This window comes from Lethenteron reissneri, chromosome 12 (assembly GCF_015708825.2).
Source record: "Lethenteron reissneri isolate LAM-NWPU_2019-01 chromosome 12, ASM1570882v1, whole genome shotgun sequence".
Lineage (NCBI taxonomy): Eukaryota > Metazoa > Chordata > Hyperoartia > Petromyzontiformes > Petromyzontidae > Lethenteron > Lethenteron reissneri.
In genome coordinates, this window is record NC_083790.1 from 2059070 (window position 1) to 2084019 (window position 24950).

The 24950-nt window shown below is 53.1% G+C and overlaps 1 protein-coding gene across 4 annotated transcripts in view; it reads right to left on the reverse strand.

Annotated features, from left to right (window-relative positions):
* LOC133341736 (netrin-G1-like) overlaps nucleotides 1-24950 on the reverse strand; it is an 84389-nt gene that overhangs the window by 42647 nt on the left and 16792 nt on the right. For all 4 annotated transcript variants that reach the window (XR_009755059.1, XM_061550395.1, XM_061550393.1 and 1 more), the window contains exon 4: nucleotides 9548-10191. Coding sequence is in view for 3 of the 4 variants with exons in the window: in XM_061550395.1 (XP_061406379.1) it covers nucleotides 9548-10191 (644 nt within the window). In the remaining variant the exon portion in view is untranslated. The remainder of the gene's footprint in view (nucleotides 1-9547; nucleotides 10192-24950) is intronic.

A 24950-nucleotide genomic window follows, 5' to 3' on the forward strand; every position in this document is an offset into this window, starting at 1 on the left:
GCGTCGGTGTGTGTGTGTAAGAAACCAAGAATGTGTGACAGAGGGGGCAAGAGCTTTGCCAGAGAGGGCATGGCTGGATTTGGTCTCACCACATCCTGATCGCTCCATCATTCACTTGATTAGCGAACAAGGGGCGGTCTTGACCCAAAGCTCTCGCCTCTTCCACGAAAATAGCAGCCCGGCTCAAATGAACAACGTCAGATTTGAGCAGATTTACGGCAATTTAAAGTGTGGCCCAAAAGATAGGACACATAGGGGGGTTATTATACTGGGTGCCCCAAAAGCCAGGACAGATGGTTTACATGTATTTTAACACTGGCATTCAAACATTTAATTATTTATTCTTTAAGTTAATATTTCATCTCTTATCGTTATTAGCGACAATTGTTTTCTTCCTCCTTTTCAGATGGTGTTTATAAAACCCGACCAATAACCCTCAAAGAATGAAAACGCAATTGATGAATGCTCAAATATTGCACATGTAGTCCCTAAAACAAAGTCCTAAATTAATTCCAATAGAGAATGTATGCGTGTTATTGGCAGCCAGTTTTAACAAGGTTTAAAATGAATTAAATAACCCTTTGTCATTTGCGATAGTAAATACAATTACCATATGTGTCCTGACTTTTGGGCCACCCTCTATACACACACACAAAACACCCACATGCGTGGTGTATAACAGCAAAACTAATTTAAATTCTTGCCAGCCAATTATAAACCTTCAAGGTCATCAGTAAAAATACACACACGTCTACACACACACACGCGTTTTTTTTATTCAAAGAAAATAAGACTAATTATAAAAAAAATGTGCTTTGTATAAAATACGTGTATATATGTATATATATAATACGAAGGTTACAGCCCCCAGGCTGCGTTTGTGATGCGTTTGACACAAATTGGCGTAGACGGTAATGTAATCTCTCACCGGTGAGAGTTTATATTCTAAAAAAAAGGTCAGGGGACAGAGCCGCCACAGCCTTTCTCTTGAAACCGGCGGTAATTAGCCCTGCATGTTAATATCAGGCAGCGAACGCGCGTGTGTATGAGTGTGTATGAGTGTGTGTGTGAGTGTGTGTGTGAGGGTGTCTGTGAGTGTGTGTGTGTAGCGGTGGTGTAGCGGTTAGCATGCTGCGCTATGAACCTGGCGACCCGGGCTCGATTCCCGCTCACGGCCAACACCCAGTGACGATTATCTGAACCGGTTCTGGGCCTCCCCTAAGTCGACCCAGCCTAAAATGAGTATCTGGGGTGGTGCTGGCCACCCGCTCCCTCGCGTGCCTTTCTGGCCATCATAGGTGCTCGCGAACAGCTCTTGCCCCAACTGTGTGTTAAGGCTATACGGGGGACCTTTGTCTTTGGTGTAGAGGTATGCGCGTGGGGGGGGGGGAGTCGCAGTGGGGGCCACGTGGACAAAAACAAAAAGACTGACAGTTTCCTATCTCTCCCTCTCTCGCAAGTTGAACGTCTCACTCTGGGCATAACTCCTCCTAATTGTGGATGAGCGCTCGGAATTTAAATCCATTGCATTATGCAGAGTGGAGGGACAAAGGTTGGCTCGTGGATTTATTATCACTTTTAACCAAATAAAATATCTGATATTTTTTTCGCTTGTTAAGGATATACATTTGCTTTTGGAGCAGATGAATCTGCCAACAAGTTTATTTTTTAACGGCAAATGGAAATCTACGTACCTGTTAATATATTCTCAATTGTTCTTTTTTTTTGTATTTCTTAACGTCGTTGTTGCTGTCGTAAATGTAGTTGTTAAGGTCGTTGAAACAATATGCACTGTGTTTCAAACAATAACCAGGGTCGGGTGAAATACAAAATAACAATAATAATAATACAACGGCAAAGGCGCAGCACTGCAATTGCCAGCTCACATCACTGCTGACGGAAGGGCCTCCGTTGGAGGCAGTGCTCGAGCGCCCCTCGAAGAGAGACGGGAGTAGAGGCATGCTCTGACTGGCCACATGCGGCCTGTCGATCGACCGACAGTGGTGTACACATTCACACTGCTGGCAGAACAGAGGCGGTAGCGAATAGCGGGAATCAGGGAGAGGGCGGCAGGGGGAGGGAGAGGAATTTAATAAACTCGCCTCGTTATTTCCACTGCAGATCCGGGAGATTGAATCGAACCGGCGAAGCTCTGCATTGAAATCCAGCGCAATCGACCGTCACACCACTCTAGTGGCATCCATAAATAATTATCAGCACCCCATCGCTAACACGAGGGCTTCTCATGATCACGCAAATTCCACGTTTGCACCGCCAGCATTTTATGCAAAATCATCTTGCGATTCCGCCCGACGTCCAAGCCGTTTTACGGCACGCTGCGCAAATCACGGCCCAGCAATCGACTGACACAGAAGAGACCCCCGCTGCTGCCGCGTGGCCAACCCGACCATTAGTGGTGACGGGGGACGGGAGGTGAGTGCCGAGGAGGAGGAGGTGGTGGTGGTGTACCGTTTCTGTGCTTGGGACGGCGCTGGTGTAAGGGGGGGTGGGGGTTAGTGGAGGCTTATTTATAAATCGTTTTTTGGGACCTCTCGCCGTCTATGCATTAACTCCTCGATGCAGACGAGACAGAGATGAAGTGAAATGAGGGCGATGTGGGCAAAGACAAAGATGGCGTCAGATGAGTGAAGAAGACAGCTGCCGACGAGAGAGGGATGGTAGGAGGTGGAAGACTTTTGACTCAACGTTCTAACTGCCGCGGCCGGCAGATTGAATGGAACCGGTGACCTCTGAACTGTGAACGCGGTGGGTGAACTGTGACACCGCGGTGTGCGAACCGTTACACAGCGGCAGAAATCCTGAGCACGACATACGCTCGCTGGCAATGAGAGGTACAGATAGCGGTGGGTGGCTGAGTGGCTGGCTGAGTGGCTGGGTGGGTGGCTGAATGGGTGGCTGGGTGGATAGGCGTTTGGCTGGATGGGTGGCTGAGTGACTGGGTGTGTGGCTGGGTGGCTGGGTGGCTGGGTGGGTGGCTGAATGGGTGGCTGGGTGGATAGGCGTTTGGCTGGATGGGTGGCTGAGTGACTGGGTGTGTGGCTGGGTGGCTGGGTGGGTGGCTGAATGGGTGGCTGGGTGGATAGGCGTTTGGCTGGATGGGTGGCCGAGTGACTGGGTGTGTGGCTGGGTGGCTGGGTGGGTGGCTGAATGGGTGGCTGGGTGGATAGGCGTTTGGCTGGATGGGTGGCCGAGTGGCTGGGTGGGTGGCTGGGGTGGCCGAGTGGCTGGGTGGTTGGAAGGGAGAGTCGGGTGGTGGGAGACTGGAATAAATGAATTTTGCCCAAGATTTTATTTTCATTTGTTTTGACCTCCATACAAGTGTCTTTACATTTCGCCGTGACCCCTGCTCGGGGTGGCCTTATTCGCTTTAATATTAACAGGCTGGTAAATGTAACGCTACTTCGAGCATGGAGTGCTTCTGCACTATGGGTGGTGTTGAGGGGGCGGGAGGGGAGGGGTCGAGAGTGGAGGGTGGAGGAGGAGGTGGTGGGACAGACGGATCGGAAGGAATGGATGGCCGAGGAAAGGGCTCGGGTTGGAATACGAAGTCACGGTGAAAATTAATGAGAAAGGAGCGCTCTGCGTGATGCGAAATAATAATTACTGTTAACCCTTCCCACGCACCGCACTCATAGCCATACGTATCACGCGCAGCCACGCCGTGTAAATATAACACTATAAATTATTTCATGGGACCTCCTATATATTATTGTTATGCCTACTAAGTAATAATAACGCCAGTTAATAACGCCGGTGCAGTAGCAATGCCAGAACAATGCAAGATGGGATTAGTTATCATCGTCGTCGTCGTCATCATCATCCGCCGTGCTCTATCAACTGCTGGACGGAGGCCTCTCCGAGGCGTTGTCATCTCTCAGGGCCTTCCACCGTCACGGTCCACCCAGCGCGCTCCTCTCAGTCGCCGTTCCCTCCTTTGGCTGTCGCTGCGGCCTTAGCCTCGACCACCCCGCCGCAGTGGCGCCTCGCCTTGGGTCAGGACGACGTCTCGAACTCGCCCCCACGCCGCTCGGCTTGCAGGCCACGTGCGGTGCCACGAGCACCCGGCTTAAAGAACACCGGGGCTCATTGAGGCTTTGCTGGTAAATGCATTGGCGTTATACATAGTCCGTGTCCAAAGTGGAGAACGTGATCAAGAGGACAGGCATTCAGGCAGAGATAATGTTCGAGAGGAGAGTGATGTTCGAGAGGAGAGTGATGTTAGAGAGAGTCCTCAAAGCTCATAAACTGTTGAGCCACGGCGCACGCAGCACCCGGCTACGGCGCGTATCACAGACTCGGCAGCGGGTTGAGGAGTGCGTGGGCAGCCCGGGCGGAGAAACCCCACGAGGAGGAGCCGGGGTGCGTGGTGAGGAGGGGGGGAGGAGTCGGGGTGAGTGGTGAGCAGGGGGGGAGTCGGGGTGCGTGGTGAGGAGGAGGATGTGTGCGTGGTGAGGCGAGGCGCGCCGTGAGACCGCGACGGAGCAGATGTACTCGGTGGAAGCACGTGAACAAGCACGTGAACAATGACGGTCATCACGAAACAAAAACTCCTCCGCACTAATTAATCCAGTAAATAGATAAATAGGTCCAACACACTCTGCACTCTTCCAAGAATATGCAAGTTTAATGAGGATTAGCCGGAGGATAATATGAATTGAAATCTACTTTGAACTGGTTGACAAACAAGTGTGTGCGTGTGTGTGTTGCGTGTGTTGCGTGTATGTGTGTAGTGTGTGTGTTGCGTGTGTAGTGTGTGTGTTGCGTGTGTGTGTGTAGTGTGTGTGTTGCGTGTGTAGTGTGTGTGTTGCGTGTGTGTGTTGCGTGTGTGTGTGTTGCGTGTGTAGTGTGTGTGTTGCGTGTGTGTGTTGCGTGTGTGTGTGTTGCGTGTGTGTGTGTTGCGTGTGTGTGTGTTGCGTGTGTGTGTTGCGTGTGTGTGTGTGCGTGTGTGTGTGTTGCGTGTGTGTGTGTTGCGTGTGTGTGTGTTGCGTGTGTTGCGTGTATGTGTGTTGCGTGTGTGTGTTGCGTGTATGTGTGTAGTGTGTGTGTTGCGTGTGTGTGTTGCGTGTGTGTGTTGCGTGTGTGTGTGTTGCGTGTGTTGCGTGTATGTGTGTTGCGTGTGTGTGTGTTGCGTGTATGTGTGTAGTGTGTGTGTTGCGTGTGTGTGTTGCGTGTGTGTGTGTTGCGTGTGTGTGTGTAGTGTGTGTGTTGCGTGTGTGTGTGTTGCGTGTATGTGTGTAGTGTGTGTGTTGCGTGTGTGTGTTGCGTGTGTAGTGTGTGTGTGTAGTGTGTGTGTGTAGTGTGTATGTGTGTAGTGTGTGTGTTGCGTGTGTGTGTTGCGTGTGTAGTGTGTGTGTGTAGTGTGTGTGTGTAGTGTGTGTGTTGCGTGTGTAGTGTGTGTGTGTAGTGTGTGTGTGTAGTGTGTATGTGTGTAGTGTGTGTGTTGCGTGTGTGTGTTGCGTGTGTGTGTGTTGCGTGTGTGTGTTGCGTGTATGTGTGTAGTGTGTGTGTTGCGTGTGTGTGTGTTGCGTGTATGTGTGTAGTGTGTGTGTTGCGTGTGTTGCGTGTATGTGTGTAGTGTGTGTGTGTAGTGTGTGTGTTGCGTGTATGTGTGTAGTGTGTGTGTTGCGTGTGTGTGTGTTGCGTGTATGTGTGTTGCGTGTGTGTGTTGCGTGTGTTGCGTGTATGTGTGTAGTGTGTGTGTGTAGTGTGTGTGTGTAGTGTGTGTGTGTTGCGTGTATGTGTGTTGCGTGTGTGTGTGTAGTGTGTGTGTTGCGTGTATGTGTGTTGCGTGTGTTGCGTGTGTGTGTGTTGCGTGTGTGTGTTGCGTGTATGTGTGTTGCGTGTGTAGTGTGTGTGTTGCGTGTGTGTGTTGCGTGTGTGTGTGTTGCGTGTGTGTGTGTTGCGTGTTGCGTGTGTGTGTGTTGCGTGTGTGTGTTGCGTGTGTGTGTGTAGTGTGTGTGTTGCGTGTATGTGTGTAGGTGTGTGTAGTGTGTGTGTTGCGTGTATGTGTGTTGCGTGTGTAGTGTGTGTGTTGCGTGTATGTGTGTTGCGTGTATGTGTGTAGTGTGTGTGTTGCGTGTGTGTGTTGCGTGTGTGTGTTGCGTGTGTGTGTGTTGCGTGTGTGTGTTGCGTGTGTGTGTGTAGTGTGTGTGTGTTGCGTGTATGTGTGTTGCGTGTATGTGTGTAGTGTGTGTGTTGCGTGTGTGTGTTGCGTGTGTGTGTTGCGTGTGTGTGTGTTGCGTGTGTGTGTTGCGTGTGTGTGTTGCGTGTGTGTGTGTTGCGTGTGTGTGTGTTGCGTGTGTGTGTTGCGTGTGTGTGTTGCGTGTGTGTGTGTGTTGCGTGTGTTGTGTGTGTGTGTTGCGTGTGTGTGTGTGTTGCGTGTTTGTGTGTGTTGCGTGTGTTGCGTGTGTGTGTTGCGTGTGTGTGTGTGTTGCGTGTGTGTGTATGGGGGATGCGTGTCTGTGTGTGTGGATCGCTCCCTTTTCTTACCATTAGTGGAGCGGTGGTGGAGCGGTTAGCGCACTGCGCTACGATCCCGGCGACTCGAGTTCGATTCCCGCTCACGGTCAACGCCAGTGACGAATATCGTAACCCGTCCTGGGCCTCGCCTAGGTCGACTCAGTCTTAAATGCGTACCCAGTGCGGTGTGTAAACATCGCCACTGGGCAGACAAAGGTGGTTGGGAATGGTGCCGGCCACCCGCCCCCTCGTTCCGACCTTCATAGGTGCTCGCTAACACCACTTGCCCCAACAGTCTGTTAAGGCTACACAGGGGGATCTTTGTCATCGTCTTTTTATGTGTACAAAACATCAGCATTGGGAAGACGAAGGCGGTCCTACTGGCCTCAATGGGTGCTCGCTGACAGCTCAGTCGTCTGTTCAAAGCTTCGTCTGGTTCAGCTGTCGGGCACGCTGCGCATGGCGAGTGTGTGAAATATATCTCAAAAAGCATTATCAAATACAATCACCGGCAGGGATTTAGCATGGAAGTTAAAGGGCTTTGAGCTTTGCGATTGTTCCACAGATCAAAGGCATATGTGCACAATATAATAGAATACACACACGCACGCACGTATATTCACGCGCCTATAAATACGTATCGAGTCTGTGGAGATTATAATCGGCGGTCAAAACACATAATCGCTTTTCAGTCGGGTCCACTCAAACCGCGTGATTTGACCTCGGTCCGCATCGGTTCCACGTGTCCGTGTGGGGTCTTCCCCTCCCACGCTCCTACTCGCGAGTAAGGGCGTTGGCTACTCCCGTAATTAAAAGTGATCATCATTATTTCAAGTAATGCAAATCGATATCTCTCTTTCTCTCTCCCTCTCTCTCTCTCTGGGCCACCACTTCAAAAACCGGTCGAAACGTGGAGTGTGGACAGGAGAGGTCTCGCCCCCCCCCACACCCCCCTCCACAACTCCCCTCCCCTATTTCCCTCCCCTATTTCCCTCCCCCTACTCCCACCCACCCACTCCCCCCACTCCTCACGCACCACCCATCCTGTGCAGTCCATTTTAATTTGATGGGATTTTATGCAATCCGGGATATTGCGATGGAAATGAAGAGGGATTTTGGGATGAAGAAATCAGATAAAACTCTCTTTTGCACGCAAAAAAATCAATCCTCTAATTCCAAATTAGGGAAGTGCATCAGGGCAAGATTAATACGGCGTCTCGTGGATGTCGAATGGCCCCTCCTGTTGGTGTCTTGCACGCGTGGCGTGCGTGGCGTGCGTATCGCTCACATGTGCAGGGGGGGGGGGGGTGTCAGTGGTCAGCGAGCTGCACTACGAACCCCGCTTCCTGGGCCTCCCCTCTCGATCGACCGAGCCTTAAAATGAGTATCTGGTGCCGGTGTGTAAATATCACCGCTGGTGAGACAAAGGCGACCGGGCATGCGTGGTGCTTTCCCGGCCCACGTCATCCGCCGTGCCGCCCTTCGTAGCTACTCGCTCACATCACTTGCCTCGACAGTCCTGTTAAGCCTACACGGGAGGGGAGGGGAGGGGGGGGGGGCTTTCGTCTTTGTGCGTCGCTGAGATCGCATCGCGATGTGCCCCCCCTACCCTCTTTCCGCGGGCTCGTTGAAGCGCTCCGCCACAGCCCGCTGCGAAAGTTTCGGGTGTCGCCGTCTCCGTTGCTAATTCCGCTCGAATCCTCGGCACGCGCGTCTCTCATCGAGTGCGCGCGGACGGTAACCGTGATGCGAACGATTTGCCACGGCCTCCGAGGCGTCGCCTAACACGATCGGGAGATAATTGGTATCCCCACGCCTATTAAATGTTTTCTGAAAACAGACAATTAATTCGTGGAATAATAGTGTTTGCCAGCAGCCGGGAACAGTGTAATTAAAGCGGCACTTGAGATATGGATAAGGGGGTGGTGGGGGTGTCAGGGTTCAAGGCTAGGTGAGGGAGGAGGTGGAGTGGTGCGGCTGTCGGCGTCACTTCGAGCCTCCGGTCACGAAGTGGAATAATCCGCGCGCGCTGAGCTGAATAGTAAACCGGGTGGGTGGTGCTGACCCAAGGGTCGAGTGGGGTGGTGGGTGGAGGGGAGTCAACTGAACTTGTTCCACTTCACTGGCCCGGCGGGCTCGGACGGAACTGCTGCTGTCTGTCTGTCTGGGCGACTGGCGACAATTTATAAACGATGATTCGTGACGCTGGTTCACAGGCCGGGTCAGTGGTGATGGTTTCTACGCGGTTGCGCTTTGTAATACTCCGGCACTGTAGCAAGGGTTGGTGGATCACCGCACGCAGATTATGTTGTGGGACTCCCTTCCCGTTTGCTGCGAGGAGGTGCCATACCCCTGTTTCAGCAAGTAGACTCAATCGCCATCTGTTTATTCCATCGATACGGGGATAGAGCGTTGCCCCCTTGCACGAGTGGGTTTTCTCCGGGTGCTCCAGTTTCCTCCCAAGCGCATTGTAAACATTAATTGGCTGAAAACGCCTAACGAGTAAAAACTTAAGGGACCCTCCTAGAAAAATATCCTATGACCCAGTGTGGCTTCCCTTGAAAAAAATATTAACTAAATTAAATAAATAAAATTCGAAATAAACCGCATTGCGTCATTAACACCGCACAAACGAGGCAACACGCGTAACGGGCGACATTGCGGAAAACAGCCCTTCGTCTTCATCTCTCTCTACCATGAAGAAGGGCCATTGCCCGAAACGTTCGCCTATTATATACAATCCTCTCTAGGGCAGGATTATTGACGGGCGTGTTGAACTTTTAGTATGAGTGCTTTGTGCACCACTGCCGACGGCAGCATCACGTCTGAGCAGGCAAAACAACATCACTCTCCACCGTCTCAGCACCCGGCACCACCGTCACACCACCACCACTACACAACAACAACAGCCGTTCCACCACTCAGCGCATGTGCCAGTCGAGGGTGACACACCGAGACGATCGCGCGAGGAGGTCACGGAACGGACCCGGCAGCCGCCAACTGGTCGACCGACCGCGATGGCCAACCGCTTCCAAGCGGCGGGAGGTAAGAAGGAAGAAGAACCCACCTGCCTCTGACGCGCAGGTTGGAGATGGCGTAGAAGTACTTGCTGAGGTTGGCCGTGTCCACGGAGGTGCCGCCCGTCGCCGGGTGGAGCAGCCGCAGGCGCAGGTCGGTGAGCGTGAAGAAGTCGCGCAGGCCGCGGTTGGTGTCCAGGCGTCCGTAGAGCGACGCCAGGTTCTGCATGTCGGCGCCCGCGTACAGCGCGTAGCGGTCCGTCACCTCGAAGCGCACCGTCTTGGCGTCCTCCCACACGTACGCGCGCGAGTACTCCTCCGTGCAGATGACCGCGGTCACCGCCGACTTGTCGAGCTCGCGGCTGCTGCGCGCCTCCATTCCGAACGCGTCGACGCAGTCGTCGGCGTAGTGCTGGTACGGCTGCCACGTGCGCCCGTAGTCCAGAGACTTCTCCAGCGTCATGGCCTTGGGGCGGCTGTACTCGAACGTGACCACCACGTCCTCGGTGAGCTCCACGCTCTTGTTCCACGACAGCGTGAGGTTGGCCTGCAGCGGCCGCGGGTGGTGCCGCCACGACGCGCTCTGCCAGTACGTGGGCCGGTTGCGGCCCTCGTAGTCGAACATGAGGTCCACGGGGTGCGCGAGGTCGCCCGTGCCGGCGTCGCACTCGTTGTTGCACATGTACGGGTTCTCCTGGGGGGGGCAGGGGGGGGCGGAGAAGGTCAAGGCACCACGGTGTCGAGATGATGACTATCTCGCCTGGTATACAGCAGGTCGTGGGCTCGATCCCGACTCTGATGCGTGTGTGTTTGGAGTTTGCGCATTCTCTCTCCGTGGTCGTGTGGATTTCTCTCCGGGTCCTCTGGTTTTAGAAACACGCGTTTAGAATGTTTGGCTACTCTAAATAATTATCCACGTGATAACCCACTTTGTTGAGCTATCGTTTGTGGCCAGGTCGCTTCTGAAAAAGAGCTACATAGCTCAGTCGGCCTTACCTGGTTAAACAAAATAACTGTAGTTTATAGCACCATTGGTTACATGCGGTGCGAAAGAAGTTCGTGCACATGCAACGGCAAGTACACATCACGCGAGAGGCACGGAGTGACGGGCGGACGTTGCCAATGAACGGTCCCGATTGACGCGGGTTGATGATGTCTCTCTCTCTCTCTTCCTCTCTCTGAGTTGCCTCTCAGATCAGGCGACTTAGCGCGTCGGAGCCCCAGAGCAGAGCAACAGCGAAGCGCCGTTTTGACACCCCGCGACAGGAGACTCAATCTACGACCGCCTTGCCACGCGGGTGACGATCACCCCGGACACAGACAAAGATTTCCCGTATAGCCGGGGGAAAGTGCTGCGAGCGAGTAGCAGCACCTGTCAAGGCCGGAATGGCACGCAAAGGGGCTGGTGTGGCCGAAACCAAGCCAGGCAGCCTTTGTCTAGCTCTGAGTCGGCCTAGCAGAGGATCGGTTGGGATAATAATCGTCACCGGTGTTGGTGGGCGTGAGCGGGAATCGAACTCGGGTCGCCGGGTTCGTAGCGCAGCGCAGCGCTACATGCCGCACTCCTGCCCACCCCTTCTAAACTCTTCATTATAACAACAACAATAATTTACTCTCGCCAAGCACCCCTCACCCGGAGGTCGCAAGGTGCCGTGCAGAGCTAAAAACAGAAATAAATGTTTTACAAAGGAATGAAAGAGAACCCCCGCTTAGAACCAAATCAAATCCACGTTGGCCTCGTGAGCGGAGCAACCTCGCCACGTGAAATGAACACCCCCCCCCCCCCCCACGTGAGCAGAAAGTCACAACGTCGAGACAATTAAATGTCGGTGCGACATTTAGGACCTGTGGCGGGAGGTTATTCTTCAAAGTGTACCCGTTTTTGCGAACACCGTTAGCGATGCTGTAATCAAATGTTGCCCACAAGTTGGAACGGCCGATGGCGCACACGTGATGACCGATTTTTTTCGATTGATATAGCGCCTCGATCGGAGGTGCTTTACACCAATTCGAAAATTGTACCTAAGATGCTAGTGGTTGAGATTCTAGAGAATGGTGTTATTAAAACTCATTAAACGTGGCGGTGTAGTCGTGGTGACCAGGTCAACAGGCGGGAGTGGTTAAGCAGGCGTTGGGATAGTGATAGGGGTTGGGGTGTGATAGGGGTCGTGGTAAGGGTAGTGATAGGGGAGCTGGTTCCAGTGAAGGGGAGCGAGAGGGGAGAGAGAACGAGGCGCAGCAGGGCGAGGGAGGCTCAGTGAGGGACAGCAGAGACTGGGAGCGTAGAGTGCACGGTGGGACGGAGCGTTAAGAGATGAGAGACGCAAGCTTAGGCGGGGCAAGGTTCCTGCCGCGTTATCCTTCGTGTAACGTGCCAGCTGCTCCACGTGGCGCTGTGAACTCCGTGTGAGCGATAGCTGGGGGGGGGGGGGGGGAGGCCCAGCGGAATGCACACACGAGTAGAATGAAGCGATGTGTGTCACGGCCGATCCTGCGATGCACACGGGGGTGATGTGAGATTCCCTGGCGGAACGCACGGCAGACAAACGCAAGATCGCTTCGCTTACCCAGCGCTGTATCGCGTCACAACGTTACGTGCGAAGTTCGTCCAACGTTCGCCGTTTCCATAACCGCGGAAACACGGGCGACGCGTCCACGCCTCCAGTGAACGCGGTGTTTAACAAAGACGTCACGTGTCGTGCCGCGCATTAGCGTCGTGTTCGTGAGGCACGGGGTTCACATTGTGTATTGCTGGTGGTGAAGTGTATTTCGTCAATCCGTGTGTTTCGTCAGCCCAACTTGACGCTAACACGCCCCCCCTACCCCCAACCACGCACTTCTCCTGCACGGTACCCATGCCGTCGCCTGCACCCTTTCAAAGGCTTTCGTTGCTCTCAGGGGGGCTGTGGCGGAAGCGGAGGAGGAGGGGGGCGTTGGGTGATTGAGAACCGCTGTGCTAAACACTTCCTGCCCGCCGAGCTATCTGACGGAACGTAACGTATTTGCCGTAGATCATCGGCTAAACGCAACCCGAGCGCGACATGCGATAGCTCCCGCAGTGACAAAGTGGCGGTCGAGGGCGTGTAGATTAACAGCGGGTTCATTGGGCATCAGAGCCTCTCCGGTCGTGCTCCCACTCACAATCGGCATCGCACGAAATACAATTTAGTGAATGGGACGGCGGAGTTCAGCCCCGGCTCGGTTTATATTTCTAAGCGGCTGAGCCGAAATACAATTTCCCCGCCGGTGACATATGGCAGCTGGGGCATGAAATAATAATAATAACAAGAGTAATAATATTAGTAATGATGTTGTGGTTTTTACGGAGCCGCCCGCCTCCACGCCGATAAGCCACCCGCATCGCGTCGTTTCTCATCGCAGCGCGTTTTGAAAGGGGCACCCCCACTGGCAGCTGTTCCTGTGCCTGAGCGCGAGCGCCAGGTCGCCAGCACGGGGAGGATGAGTTCTACGCGTTATCCCAATTGGGTCATTTGCGGAGAGTTTTCCAGAATTGTTTTTTTTTATGTGGATCGTGACCCCGGCCACGCGACGTCTCACTCGTTTCAAACGACGTCACGAGATCTCCAACGTCCTCCACCGTGAAGTTAAACGGCATGTCACTCAAATTAATACACGCCCGGTAATAACCAGGGTGGCCTGCCGCATTCGAACCGTGAACTTCTGCAGCAAGCGGCAAACATTCGAGCGCTGGGCCCTGCCACGGCACCACGGCGGAGCAACCGTAACACGCTATGGCACTTTCTTTATGAGGACATTGGCCAGAGTGTGCCTTTGAGGCCTGCATGTACGCATGTTGAACTTCTTTTTGGAACCGCACGTAGCCAACCGTGCTAATAGGAGGTGCCTGCGGCAGGGTGCCACTTGGAGCCGCCTTCATCATTACCAACAACGAGAACAGGGCCGCTGTGGTACCCTCTTTAGTGCGATAGGGCTCGGAGAAAATGTCCCCATTCATGCCTCTGGGTGCGGCCCTGCGCGATGCCTCAAAGAAGCGCGGAGGGAGATAGGTGCACGATTTTGAAATTACATCGAGAGACAGAGAGAAGAGCGCGTAGATTAGAGAACGCGTGTAGGTTAGCGGCACCACCATGCAGACCTGTCGAGAAAAAGTACGTGGGGCTTGTACGGGACACGCCACCAGAAGGAACGATGGCCGATGATCCAGAATCATAACGGAGTGGCAGCTGAGGACTGGGAACGTGTCCGAAAGGACGTCTGTCGAGGAGATGGAGCGACGAATTCAGCTCCGTGTGTGGGCGCTCCGCGATGTGGTCAGCGGTGATACAGCGGTCAGCGCACTGCACCACGGACTCGACAACCCAACAACGTTCCATTCCTGGCCACGGCTAACATCAGTGGCGTGGTGTGTTCGAACCACTCCCTTGCACCTCCCGTACACCGACCCACGCTGACCTGCGTGATGAAGTCTGGCTCAAACAATCTCTCGGACGACCACGAGGGGGGAAGGACTTCGTCTCGCGGTTGATCAAGAGCCGTAAGTTAGGGTCATTATTCGGTAAAAATTTCAGCGTGTAAGGCGCCACAGCACAGTATCCGAATGACTCACGGGCACGAGGAGGAACCACAAGCAAGCTGGAAGGCGGCAGCCACGGGTGAGCTGGTGCCAACAAATTGCCCAAGCTCTGCGATCCTCTCTATGTTTGAAGATGTTTTCATCCAATTAATGAGTGTTTACATGTGGGGGGAACCTGGAGGACCCGGAGAAAACCCACGCGAGCGAGGGGGCAACGCTCTATCCCAGGGGTCGCCAACCTGTAATGGACCAAGAGCCAAACAAGTTCCCATGAGTTCTGAAAAGTGTACATATTTTTATGAATAAGTGTGTATATTGACAGTTTTCGGCACAGCACGGGTGACATTCATTTTTCTGTGCTACTCCTGTGAAAGTACGTTCTACGTTATGCCCCTTCGATACAGTCACGTGCTGTGGATTAAAGAGCCGCATGCGGCTCGGGAGACGCCAGTTGGCCACCGCTGAAACTATCCCATACCGACAGAACGTGTGGAGTCCACGGTTGCCGTACCATCTTCTCCTGGCAGAGCCAGGGGATGGCATCCCCTCGACGCACATGGGAAGAAGGGAGTTTCACCACCCCATCTGTGCGGTGATCCACCAACCCTAGCTGCTGTCTGCGCAGTGCTGGATGATTAGAGGCAGCAGCGTGCAGTAGCAGCAGAGTAGCCGTCACCGTAATTAACGCACGGCGCTGCCAAGTAAAACTGCCGTTGTTTATATTTTTTTCGAGAGAAATCAATTTCAGGGCAACAAATAACTGCCCGAATAATCCACTTCGCTGTCGCCGTCTGCCATAAAGGCCCTCTGAACTTCGAGCCACGGTGTCACTAAATTACAACTTAATCCGCAAATTGCAAACAAAACACTAAAGCCACGAGCGCTTCACGAATGTTCTCTTTCGGGGGGCGCGGGGTGGGGGGTTGCACTCTCCGTATAATTCCATCACGATCAGCCGTGGTCGATCCACTGCTGGATGAATTCTTTCCTCCTCGCACGCACGCGACCAATTTCATCGCGCCACCCTCCTCGAGCGACACGGCGGTCTCGCGACGCGGCGTTGCGTCACCGCTGTTCATCATAGGTCGTCATCCCTTCTGCCCGAGCACAACTCTGCTCCTCTTGACAGCCTGAATCATGGCTCTAACCCGCCCGCGTGCGTTCTCTCTGATCTACGCGTTGCTCTATAATTCTACTGGAGCTGTTTCAAAATAAGTGCTGTGATTTGTTTCGTCCTAAACTGGCTAATAAGCACTTTTGTTAAACGTGTAAAATATGCACTCGTTGCCCTGAATGTGAGCCTGAACTAAAGCGCCGTGGAAAATCACGTGACAACTATATTTATTTATTTGTTACGGCGCCTTTCCTATTGAAATATATGAAAAAATGAACTACTCCCGCAAGTATCGAAACAGTCCAATCGGCGAACGGTAAAAGCTGATGATGCTGATAATACTAATGATGACAACATTGGTGACTACACTCGCGATATAGACAGAACACAGAGACGCTCCGTAGTAATCATTATTACACTGACGGTGTGGGTCATAGCCAATCGAACTTACAGGAAAAGCCAATGGATGAAAGTAGTCAACCGAAAATGAATATCAACAGAGTAGCATGAGATGAGCAAAGTGGAAGAGCAAACCACGTGGACTGCGCCCAATCTCGGAAGCTAAGGAGGTTTGAGCCTGGACAGGGCTTGGATGGGCACCCACCACGCACAACAGGTCGCGGGGCTACGTGGCGGGCTTGCAGTGAAATGCAGAGTTGGACCGTACTTCTGCGCTCCCGCATCTTCGCTTCACCAAGCAGTTGGCCACAGCTGACACATCAGTGGAGAGTGATGTCTGAACTGGCCCTGGGCCTCCCCCGGGTCAAATCAATCCAGAATTAGTACCTGGCAAGGTTCCGAAACATCAGAACTGGGGAGACAAAGGCGGCCAGGTGTGCTTCTTGCCACAACACCCTTGACTTGGCCATTATCGTGAGCCACGGTCGGTCAGCTGGCACCTCCCGTGTTCTCATGTCGCCGTAGCTGCCTTAATAGGTGCTCTCTAACGGCACTTGCCCCAGCGCACTATGAAGGCTACACTGCGGGCAATGCTTTTGTGCATGCACGGTATTCATCAATATTTAAATTGATTTCAAAAGGCCAATTAATTACATTTTGAGAAGAAGAACAGCACCATCATCTCCATTGTGTGGCGTACATTTGTATTTCCCTATATTTAATAATATGATCATTCTTGCCTCTCTCGGCGGCACAATGAGCCCAATCTAATTTGAGCAGGGTTGACCCGGGTCAGACTGCGGATGGGAGCCCTTCAGGCAGTGGCGGGGGGAAGGCGGGGTGGATGGGTGGGTGATCGCCCTCCGGCTCCCACCTTGAGACTCCGAAAATTGGTATTTTATTAGAGCACCGTATTTACAAGAAAAAGCACATTGGTTTTTCGTAAGTAATAATTAACATTAACAACCTATGCATAATTCAACTGAACCACCGTTGCTCTATACATTCAATCTACGCCACGACTGGCTGCTGACCCGTTACGGGGACCGCTGTTAACGCGCCACTGTGTATTTAAAGTTTCTGCCATCGGCAGTAAACAATCAGCGTCCCTGTGACCAACCGCGTCTGAGCAGAGAATAAAACCCGCACACGGACACCGCACTGCCAGCAGCGCTGTCGCAAAATGCTGGCGGAGTCTCTCTCTCTTAGCCGGATCTCAAATACTAGCGGGGATAGACTTTTGACTTTTAAACAACTTTTATTACCGCCATTTGAATAGGAAATACAGTCACCAGCAAACAAATGAAAATAAACGCTACAAATCGACGCGCTGTGGCGCTAAAAGCACCGCGCACAATACAAAAAAAGTCACGTTGTTGTGGTGGTCATCGCGCACGCCACGGTGACGAGCGAGCGCTTCAGGAGGTGAATACCACGAGGGTGCCGTCCACGCTGGTACAGAGAGGGGCTTTTCCGGCTCCCCAGCGTTCGAAGAAGACGTGCACATCACCAAAATGTGTGTGGTACATGGCGTGCTCCAGCCGGAGCCGAGAGAAGGGGGGGGGGGGTGTCCGGCCCCCCATTAAACCCACAGTGGCTGTACCTCCTGGTGGGAAGAGGCACCAGCGGGGGACGAGGGGGGGGGGGCAAATTGGGCTTGGAGCACCCCCCACCCCCCTCCCGGCAACACATCTAACCCCCCACGCCCCAGGGCCCGTGCCAACCGCCCGACATGCAACGGCTCGCCACGCCGCCTCTCGTCACCGCCACCGCCCGTCATTGCCCCACGATCTCATTAGCTTCGTGACATTTGCCTGCGATGAGTGAAATAAAAGGTTGGCATTTTATTCCGAAGGGTCCCGACTGTTTTTTTTTATTATCATTTAATAGTAATATATAAAGAAATATACTCATCAGGGCAACGTTAAAATCGCTTTAAGGGCCCATATTTCGCCACGGTCTTTGAGCGCAACAAGTATAAAATAGGGAAGCGCGGAGGAATGCGGTTAAAATATGCGGCTTTTTTCTTCTGTGTCATCCTTCCATCCTCCAGCCGGAGTAGCAAAACAACTTTGGACTCGGCATAACATTTCTCCGTCACCCCCAGAGGCCCCATTAAACAATAATCTGCCACTGGGTGAATTCGGCTGCCTACTCCATCCTGTTCCGACAATTTGCATAAATAGCCCAATTAATACGTCTGAAAGGTGGGGGGGGGGTTGAGGTGAGAGGGGTGGGGGCATGGAAACGCCTGCTGAATGAGAATTTGAGCGGCGGGATTTAAACAAAGTGAAATTGAAAAGAAACCCGGAGCTCGTTCGCAGATAATGAATCCCCCGTGATGGCGAGAGCGGTGTTTTTACTCCGCTGCCGTCGGCAGAGAGACAGGCAGAGAGAGAGAGAGACGGAGAGAGACGGGGAGAGTGGAATTATATTAGGTCACTTAAAAAAAGAGAAAACGATGAAGGATGTTGAGGAAGTGAAGCAGTATGTGTGTGTGTGTGATGGCAGCGGTTAGTGCTACGCTGCGCTACGAAACCAAGCCGACCCGAGTTCGGTTCCCGCTCACGGCCAACACCGGTGACGATTATCTGAACCTGTCCCGGTCTTCCTCTCGGTCGACTCAACCTCGAATGAGGAACTGGCGTGGTGTGTAACCATCGACATTGGGGAGGCAAACGCAGTCGGCCGTGGTGTTGGCCACCCGCCCCCACGTGTGTAGTGCTGGCCTTCGTAGGTGCTGCTCGTTAACAGCACTTGCCCCAACGGTCTGGTAAAGGCTATACAGGGGATCTTTGTCTTTGTGCAGAACGGAGGAGCAGTGGTTAACGCACTACACTATGAACCCAGGCTACCTAAGCTATAATCCTGGCCATGACTAACATCAGCGATGATTATCTGAACCGGTCGCGGGCATCACCTTAAATGAGTTCCCGGTGTGATGTGTAAACATCGGCACTGAGGAGACAAAGGCGGCCGGGCACGGTGTGGCAACCGGTGCTGGGCCTCTACCTCACCGACCCGACCAGACGAGTGTGGTGAAGAATGCTTAAACAAGCTCCATGACCGACATTCATAAGTGGATCGACAACGGGCTGTTGTACCTTGCTGTTGTGATTATGACATCAATATCCAAGTGGTTTCCTGCTCGAATGAACACAGGGTAGCGATCACAATCAATCAGAATCTGTATTTAGGCAGGAGGAATCCGATGAGCTATGAAGCCCTTTCTTCACAGATGTCCCGTAGCGATCGTCTCTGGTTCACGGCCTCTGAGCCAGTGGTGAAAGATTCTACATTCCTTGGGTGGGGGGCAGTCAGTACCTAGGGATTCCCACAAAGCAGTTGTAATGTATCACCCATGGAGGGATGATGGTTACGATTCGATCCCTGCCAAGGATTTGAACTCACTGCTTGTTTTTTTTTGCTTGGGAGCCGCAAGCTCTCACCACTGGGCCACCCGGCCTGGATGAAAACAAATAAATAGCCAATAAACAAACGAGTGATGAGTCCTAAAAAGATAGATCCAGTGACTGAATGAATTGACATCCCAGAGCCTGAAGGCTGTATCCGTTATTGGCTGTAGCTTCATGAGATTGCGGTTTTTCCTGCTCAGCATTTCACATCTCGAGAATTCCCAATTCCCTGCTTAGCCCTGAGCCCACTCCACGCCGGTGCTGCCGTGCGACAAACGGCAGCACGCGAGCTGGCGACGGCGGAGGTGTTGGGTTTGAATCCGGGGTTTCAGCTGTCCAAACTCTGACGCTAGCATCAGTGGCTTTTGCGAAAACAGAGTGATCCCGAACTGAGATAGAAACGGATAGTACGTAAGTGTGTGGCACTTATTTTGCACCGTACGTAGCCAACGGTGCTAATCGGTGGTGTGGTGGAAGGATTGTCAACAGTTTCGGGCAACGACCCTGCTTTAGAACAGTGACCTCCTGCACATATGCCCAATCGTCTCCTCTGGCGGTTCTGATACAACGATGAAAATGACACGTTATTGTGGTGGGGGTAGGGGGGGCGGGAAGGGACAGTCTATTTATCAAATGACCACCGATTCATAATTGTGTTTTTCAGGTCAGATCACGTAAGTTAAATGTGTGTCGTACACCCCTCCTCCACCCGGCACGGCCAATTCATAGAGTTGTCACGTGATGAACAAACGCGCAAATTCCTGCTTCAGCACCGCCCGTGTGGTGGGAGAGCAATCTCCCAACGTTTGACAATTTCGGTGCGGACGTTTCGTTTGTTGAGTTACAACCAGCATCGTCAGGCGGCGGCCGAAAACCTGCGAATGTCCTTCGGACTCGGGCCTTGCATAGGTGTGGTGTGACGTCAATCAGCGTGCCGCCCAATCGCCGGTCGCGAATGCCCGCAGCGTTACGTGGCACGACCGCTCTCGAACCAGGACGCGATGAATCGACCCTGGAGGGGAGGGTGAAAACGTTTGTTGACCCAACTCAACCTGGCGAGTGATTTGAGGAGCGAAAGGGGGCACGGACCGGGGGGGGGGGGGGCGACGGTAACCTGGCGCCGGGTCGCACGTCATCGCTTCGCCAGCGCCGCGCGGTGTAATCGATTTGTGTTGTGTGCGAAAAAAAACTCTACCGGATGAAGGAATGAAAATAGCTCGTCTGGCTAACTTGAAGACGCCGCTGGAAGTTTGTCGTCAAAGCTCAGCGCGGCGCTCGGGTAATTCCCGCGTGCCCGCTCCGGGGGGAGGGGGGGGGGGTCGCGAGAAGCGCCTTGAAGTGTGAGCGCTGTCGAAATGCTGCTGCCACTTACCAAAAAAATTGTTGAAACTCAACTATTTTTTTTTTATTTTACCAGGTAAGGCGCCCCCCCCCCCTCCTCCCCACTGAGCTACGTAGCTTTTTGTTTTCAGAAGTGACCTGGCGATCACAAATGATAGCTCAGCGAAGCGGCTTATCACGTGGACATTTCTAGCAGCCAGATACTCTTAAACGCGTGGTGATGTTGATTCTACACGTGGAGGGAAAAACCGGAGGACCCGGAGAAAAATTCACACGACCATGGTTCGGCTGGTCTACATGTCCACGTGGTGATGACGAGCCACTTCGTTGGGCTATCATTTGGTGGCCCGGGTCGCCTCTGCAAAAAGATCTGCACAGCTTAGAGGGACCCTTATCTTGGAAAAAATAACAAAAAAATAGTGTGCGCTTTAGTTCAGGATCGCGTACACTGAATCATGAAAATTGCGGGGAGCGGGGGAAGTACGAGGAAAGGGAGGTGAGCGAAGGGGCTATTAGCCTATTAGACCCCCCCTAGCCCCCCACCAACCTCTTACCCCCCCCCCCCCATGCAATACAATAACCTTGGTTGCGCTGCGTTTGTTTGCGAGCGGCCTGCTGATGAGCGGAGGCGACGCGTTCCCGACATCACACGTGCCGCGGCCTTCTGTCTCCCCTTTTAATGTGGAGTTCCCGCCGTGCGTTTGTTCCACCCGGGGCATTGTTTGGTAAAGTTTTCTCTTTTTTTGTTTTGCGACGGGCATTATTGATGTCAATGCGCTAGCGCCTGTGAAGTTTCAAACTGCCATTCAGCTAAAACAATGGCTGTATATAGATATAGCCTCTAGTTTTTTTTTAAGCCCATATATTAATTTGCTTGTCGCGGTGTCCAAGTGGCTCAGCGGTAGAGCGATCGGCTCGCAATCGCAAGGTACGCGAGTCCAACTCTTGGTTGGGGTAGGGAGATCGACTCAGCCCATCAACATCCCTCCCTCGGGGGTCGATAAAATAGAGCACCGCTTTACGGGCAAGTCAATCGTGGACGATTGTCCCGTGGATAGAATTTCGCTCCGTGCCATAGCAACGTTGAATTTCCACCACTGGCTGAAGGCTGTGAGCAGGAGACAAGCACGGATGGCTCACGGATGATTTGAACAGGGAATCACTTTGGTCGTTTGCAGCCATGGGCACGGTGGCAGGCCACGGGGGGGGGGGGGGGGGTGCACACGTGGTGCTTTAGGCTGCAACGTGAATTTCAACACTGGCGTTTAGCTAAAGCAACGGCTATAATCATCATTATCATCATCATCATCGTCGCTTTGGTTTGTGTCTCTTTGGCAAGTAAAGTTTCGGTTTGTTTGCGGGCGAAAGCCACGACTTCGGGAATTTCGGAGGACACGGAGCAGCTGTTCTGGCTAATGATGCTGCTGCTGCTGCTGACGCCGTACAAAAGATTGCCTGTTGTGGGCTGCAGGCCGATATTCATCCACTGAATATCGTTCATCGGCTTGCGGCGCGCTATTGGTGGGGTCGCGACGCTGACAGACGGGCTCAGCATCGATCCGGCGCCGTGTAGGGAAGAGAGCACGCGGATTTCGAGTTGCCCTCGACGCGTAGCCGCCGTGCGCCCTGGGGGTCTGTTTCCCCCACGCTTCCTTGAGGCGCGGTCCACGTGCTGCGCAAAGCAGCAGCAACCGCGTCACGTGGTCTAACGGCGGCACGCGCGCCCCACACGTGGACTCTCATCCAGAAACGTGTGGAGGCTCAGCGCGGGTTGATGGATTCGCACGCGCATTCGCGAAACTCCCAGCCCCGTGAGCATCTCGGTTTCCGTCTCGTGGCTGAACGGCCAGGGTATGGGTGGCAGTGCAACCACGTGGGTTGATTTCTATTTGTGATTTCCATCTGTACCGAGGAGTGAGCGTGAACCCATTCTCGCACGCGTGGGTTGTACTCTGCGTGCACCACTCTTACTCCCCGCGTGTAAAAACACTCGTTAATGGAGTGGGCCACACATCTCAATATAGGATCACAGAGGTTGGGCAATTGTTGGTGCCGGCTCTGGCTGCCTACCCGCTTGCGTGTGGATTCCCATTGCCCCCGAATCATTCTCTCCCTATCTCTATCTCTCTCTCACTGAGAGTGAATCAAAACCGTGCGCTCAAATGAGCATTGGGAAATGTTCATCTCGCGTTAACAGCCTTGAGCCAGTGATGGAAATTCCACCTTTCTATGGCAGGGGACGAGTTGGGCTGGGTCAACCGCCTGTACCGCAACTGGGATGTGGAACTCGCTCGACCCCCCGAAGCACTTGGCTGGGTATTTTGTAAAAACGCAGCGCTGCCGCCCGCACGACGGATGAAGTTGTTCTGTGGCCACGACATCGATTTATGTTTTTCCTTAGGTGTTTGTATCTCATGCTCGTGCGTGCCACGGCGTGACCCAAGTCACTTCTATGTGAGACGGACAAAACAAAAAAGTACTTCTTGGCAAACTCCTGCACGGGTACAGCAATGGGCTCTGAATTTATCCGTGAAGTTCGATTTTTTTTGTACCGAAAATAGACCCCCCCCTCCACCCGCTGAGTTGCTATCTCGGGAGGATCCTGCCGCATTGATTGGGATGTTTAGCCACTTCCATGCACTGACTGATGAAAGTGTGACTCAGTGCGGGCGGAAACCCACGGATAGAACCCCACCACCCATACGAGACGAGTGATACTCAAAGCTCCGCACAGACAGATTCAATAATTAATTGCCTCCATCCGGCATCTCTCATTCATCTCGTGGCCCATGCCGATACAACGTCTGCCATTCCCGGGCAGGCGGTCTTCCCATCCAAACGCCGCACTGACCAGGCCCTCACCTGCTTGGCTTCCGAGATCAGGTGTCATTTTGGGCGACTCCGGCTGTGTGAGTTCGTTCTCATGACTCTCTAAATCCATTACCAGAAGAAGAACAAAGAAAACCTCAATCTTAATTGCGCGATTAAGGTGGCGTTGTCAAGGAGCAAACGACGGTACAGCTCCAGTGGTTCTGTTGTTGTTGTTGTTGCAAATGCCACACAGGAAGCTCCCAACACAATTTGCACCGATGTTTCGTGCCCCATCTGCCAGATATAGATTCATAAATAAACACCCGGCGAGGAGCGGGCAGTGGGGGGTGTGGGGCTTTGCACGCGCCGGTAAAATGAGTGGAGACAGATTCCTAAATAGCTCCCCCACGGATCAGCTGACAAACACGTGGCGCCATCGCGTAAAGATTCCCCCCCCCTCCCCAAACCACCAACACCCCCCCCCCCAATCTCCATCACCCCCCTCCACCATCCCCTACACCCACCCACCGACCCCCCCCCCCCCCCCCCCGGCTCCCGGCGCTCGCGGCATCAAACGTCTTACAAACGCGGGGGCCCATGGCATTAAATACAACAACAAGAAGAATTCAAAATAATAAAAATATAAATTTCCCCACGCGGCTAATTTGTCACGCAGCAATTAAGCGACGATCGTATTGGAAGCAAATTTGTCTCGAGCGGTATAAATAATTTGCGGGGCTATGCTGCCCCCTCTGCCGACTGATATGCGTTCCTTAATGGCTTATTAGCGTGGCACAAAAAATATTGTTTATCTCCAAAAAAAAACCGATACAATACACCTCGCCCATCAATCTGTTTTTTTTCATATAGTTGGAAGCGACGAAGGGACGGGACATGTCATTTTTTTTGCTTTGGCACACGCGATCCGGCCGTGACGAACGGGGAGCGAACCGTTTATTCTCTCTGCGGTGGCCGGCGCTTTGATTTGGAAACTCCACCACCGTGTCGGATTGTTGTGTTCGCGTGAATCCCACCACCCCTCCACCCCCCTTCCTCCTCCTCTACTTTGCCCGGCTGAAAGCCACCGTTCGTCGCGATTTGTCACCCGAGAGCCGTGTGACATACGGCACGGATGGGATGGAGAGAGAGAGAGAGAGTTATTTAAGCCTCCTCCTTTCTCCTCCTCGGCATCGAGGAGGGCTCGGCTGCGTGACACCTACGACGGCATAAAACAAATACCGTCGCAGGGTCGTTCATTTTAATACGCCGAGCCTGACACTTCTCAGAGGAAAATGGGGAGTAATGTTTCTGCTCTGCCTCCTCGAGAACGCTGCGGGCAGTAAAGAGTCACCGTGCCGCCGCGTGACCGTTTACCCTACGCCGTGAGAACAACAACAACAACACCACCAACAACAACAACAACACGCTGTTGTCGCCACCATGAGCACCCACGGTGGCTGGGAGATGTTAACTACCTCGCCTGGTATGCAGGAGGTCGTAGGTTCGATCCCGATCCAGACGCCTGCTGCTGCTGCTGTATATTTGGAGTTTGTATGGCTCACCCCGTGGTCGCGTGGATTTATCAGGAGGTACCTGGCCACAAACGATCGCCCTACGAAGTGGATGGTCGTGTGGAAATGTATCGCAGCCAAACACTCTAAATGCGCGTTTCTAAATGTGGAGGGGAAAACCCCGCAAGACGCGGAGAAAAATACACGCCGCCACGGCGAGAGAGAAACACGCAAACTCCAAATGTACAACAGGCGTCCGGGTCGGCATGGAACCCACGAGCCATACCAGGCGAGGTAGTCAACATC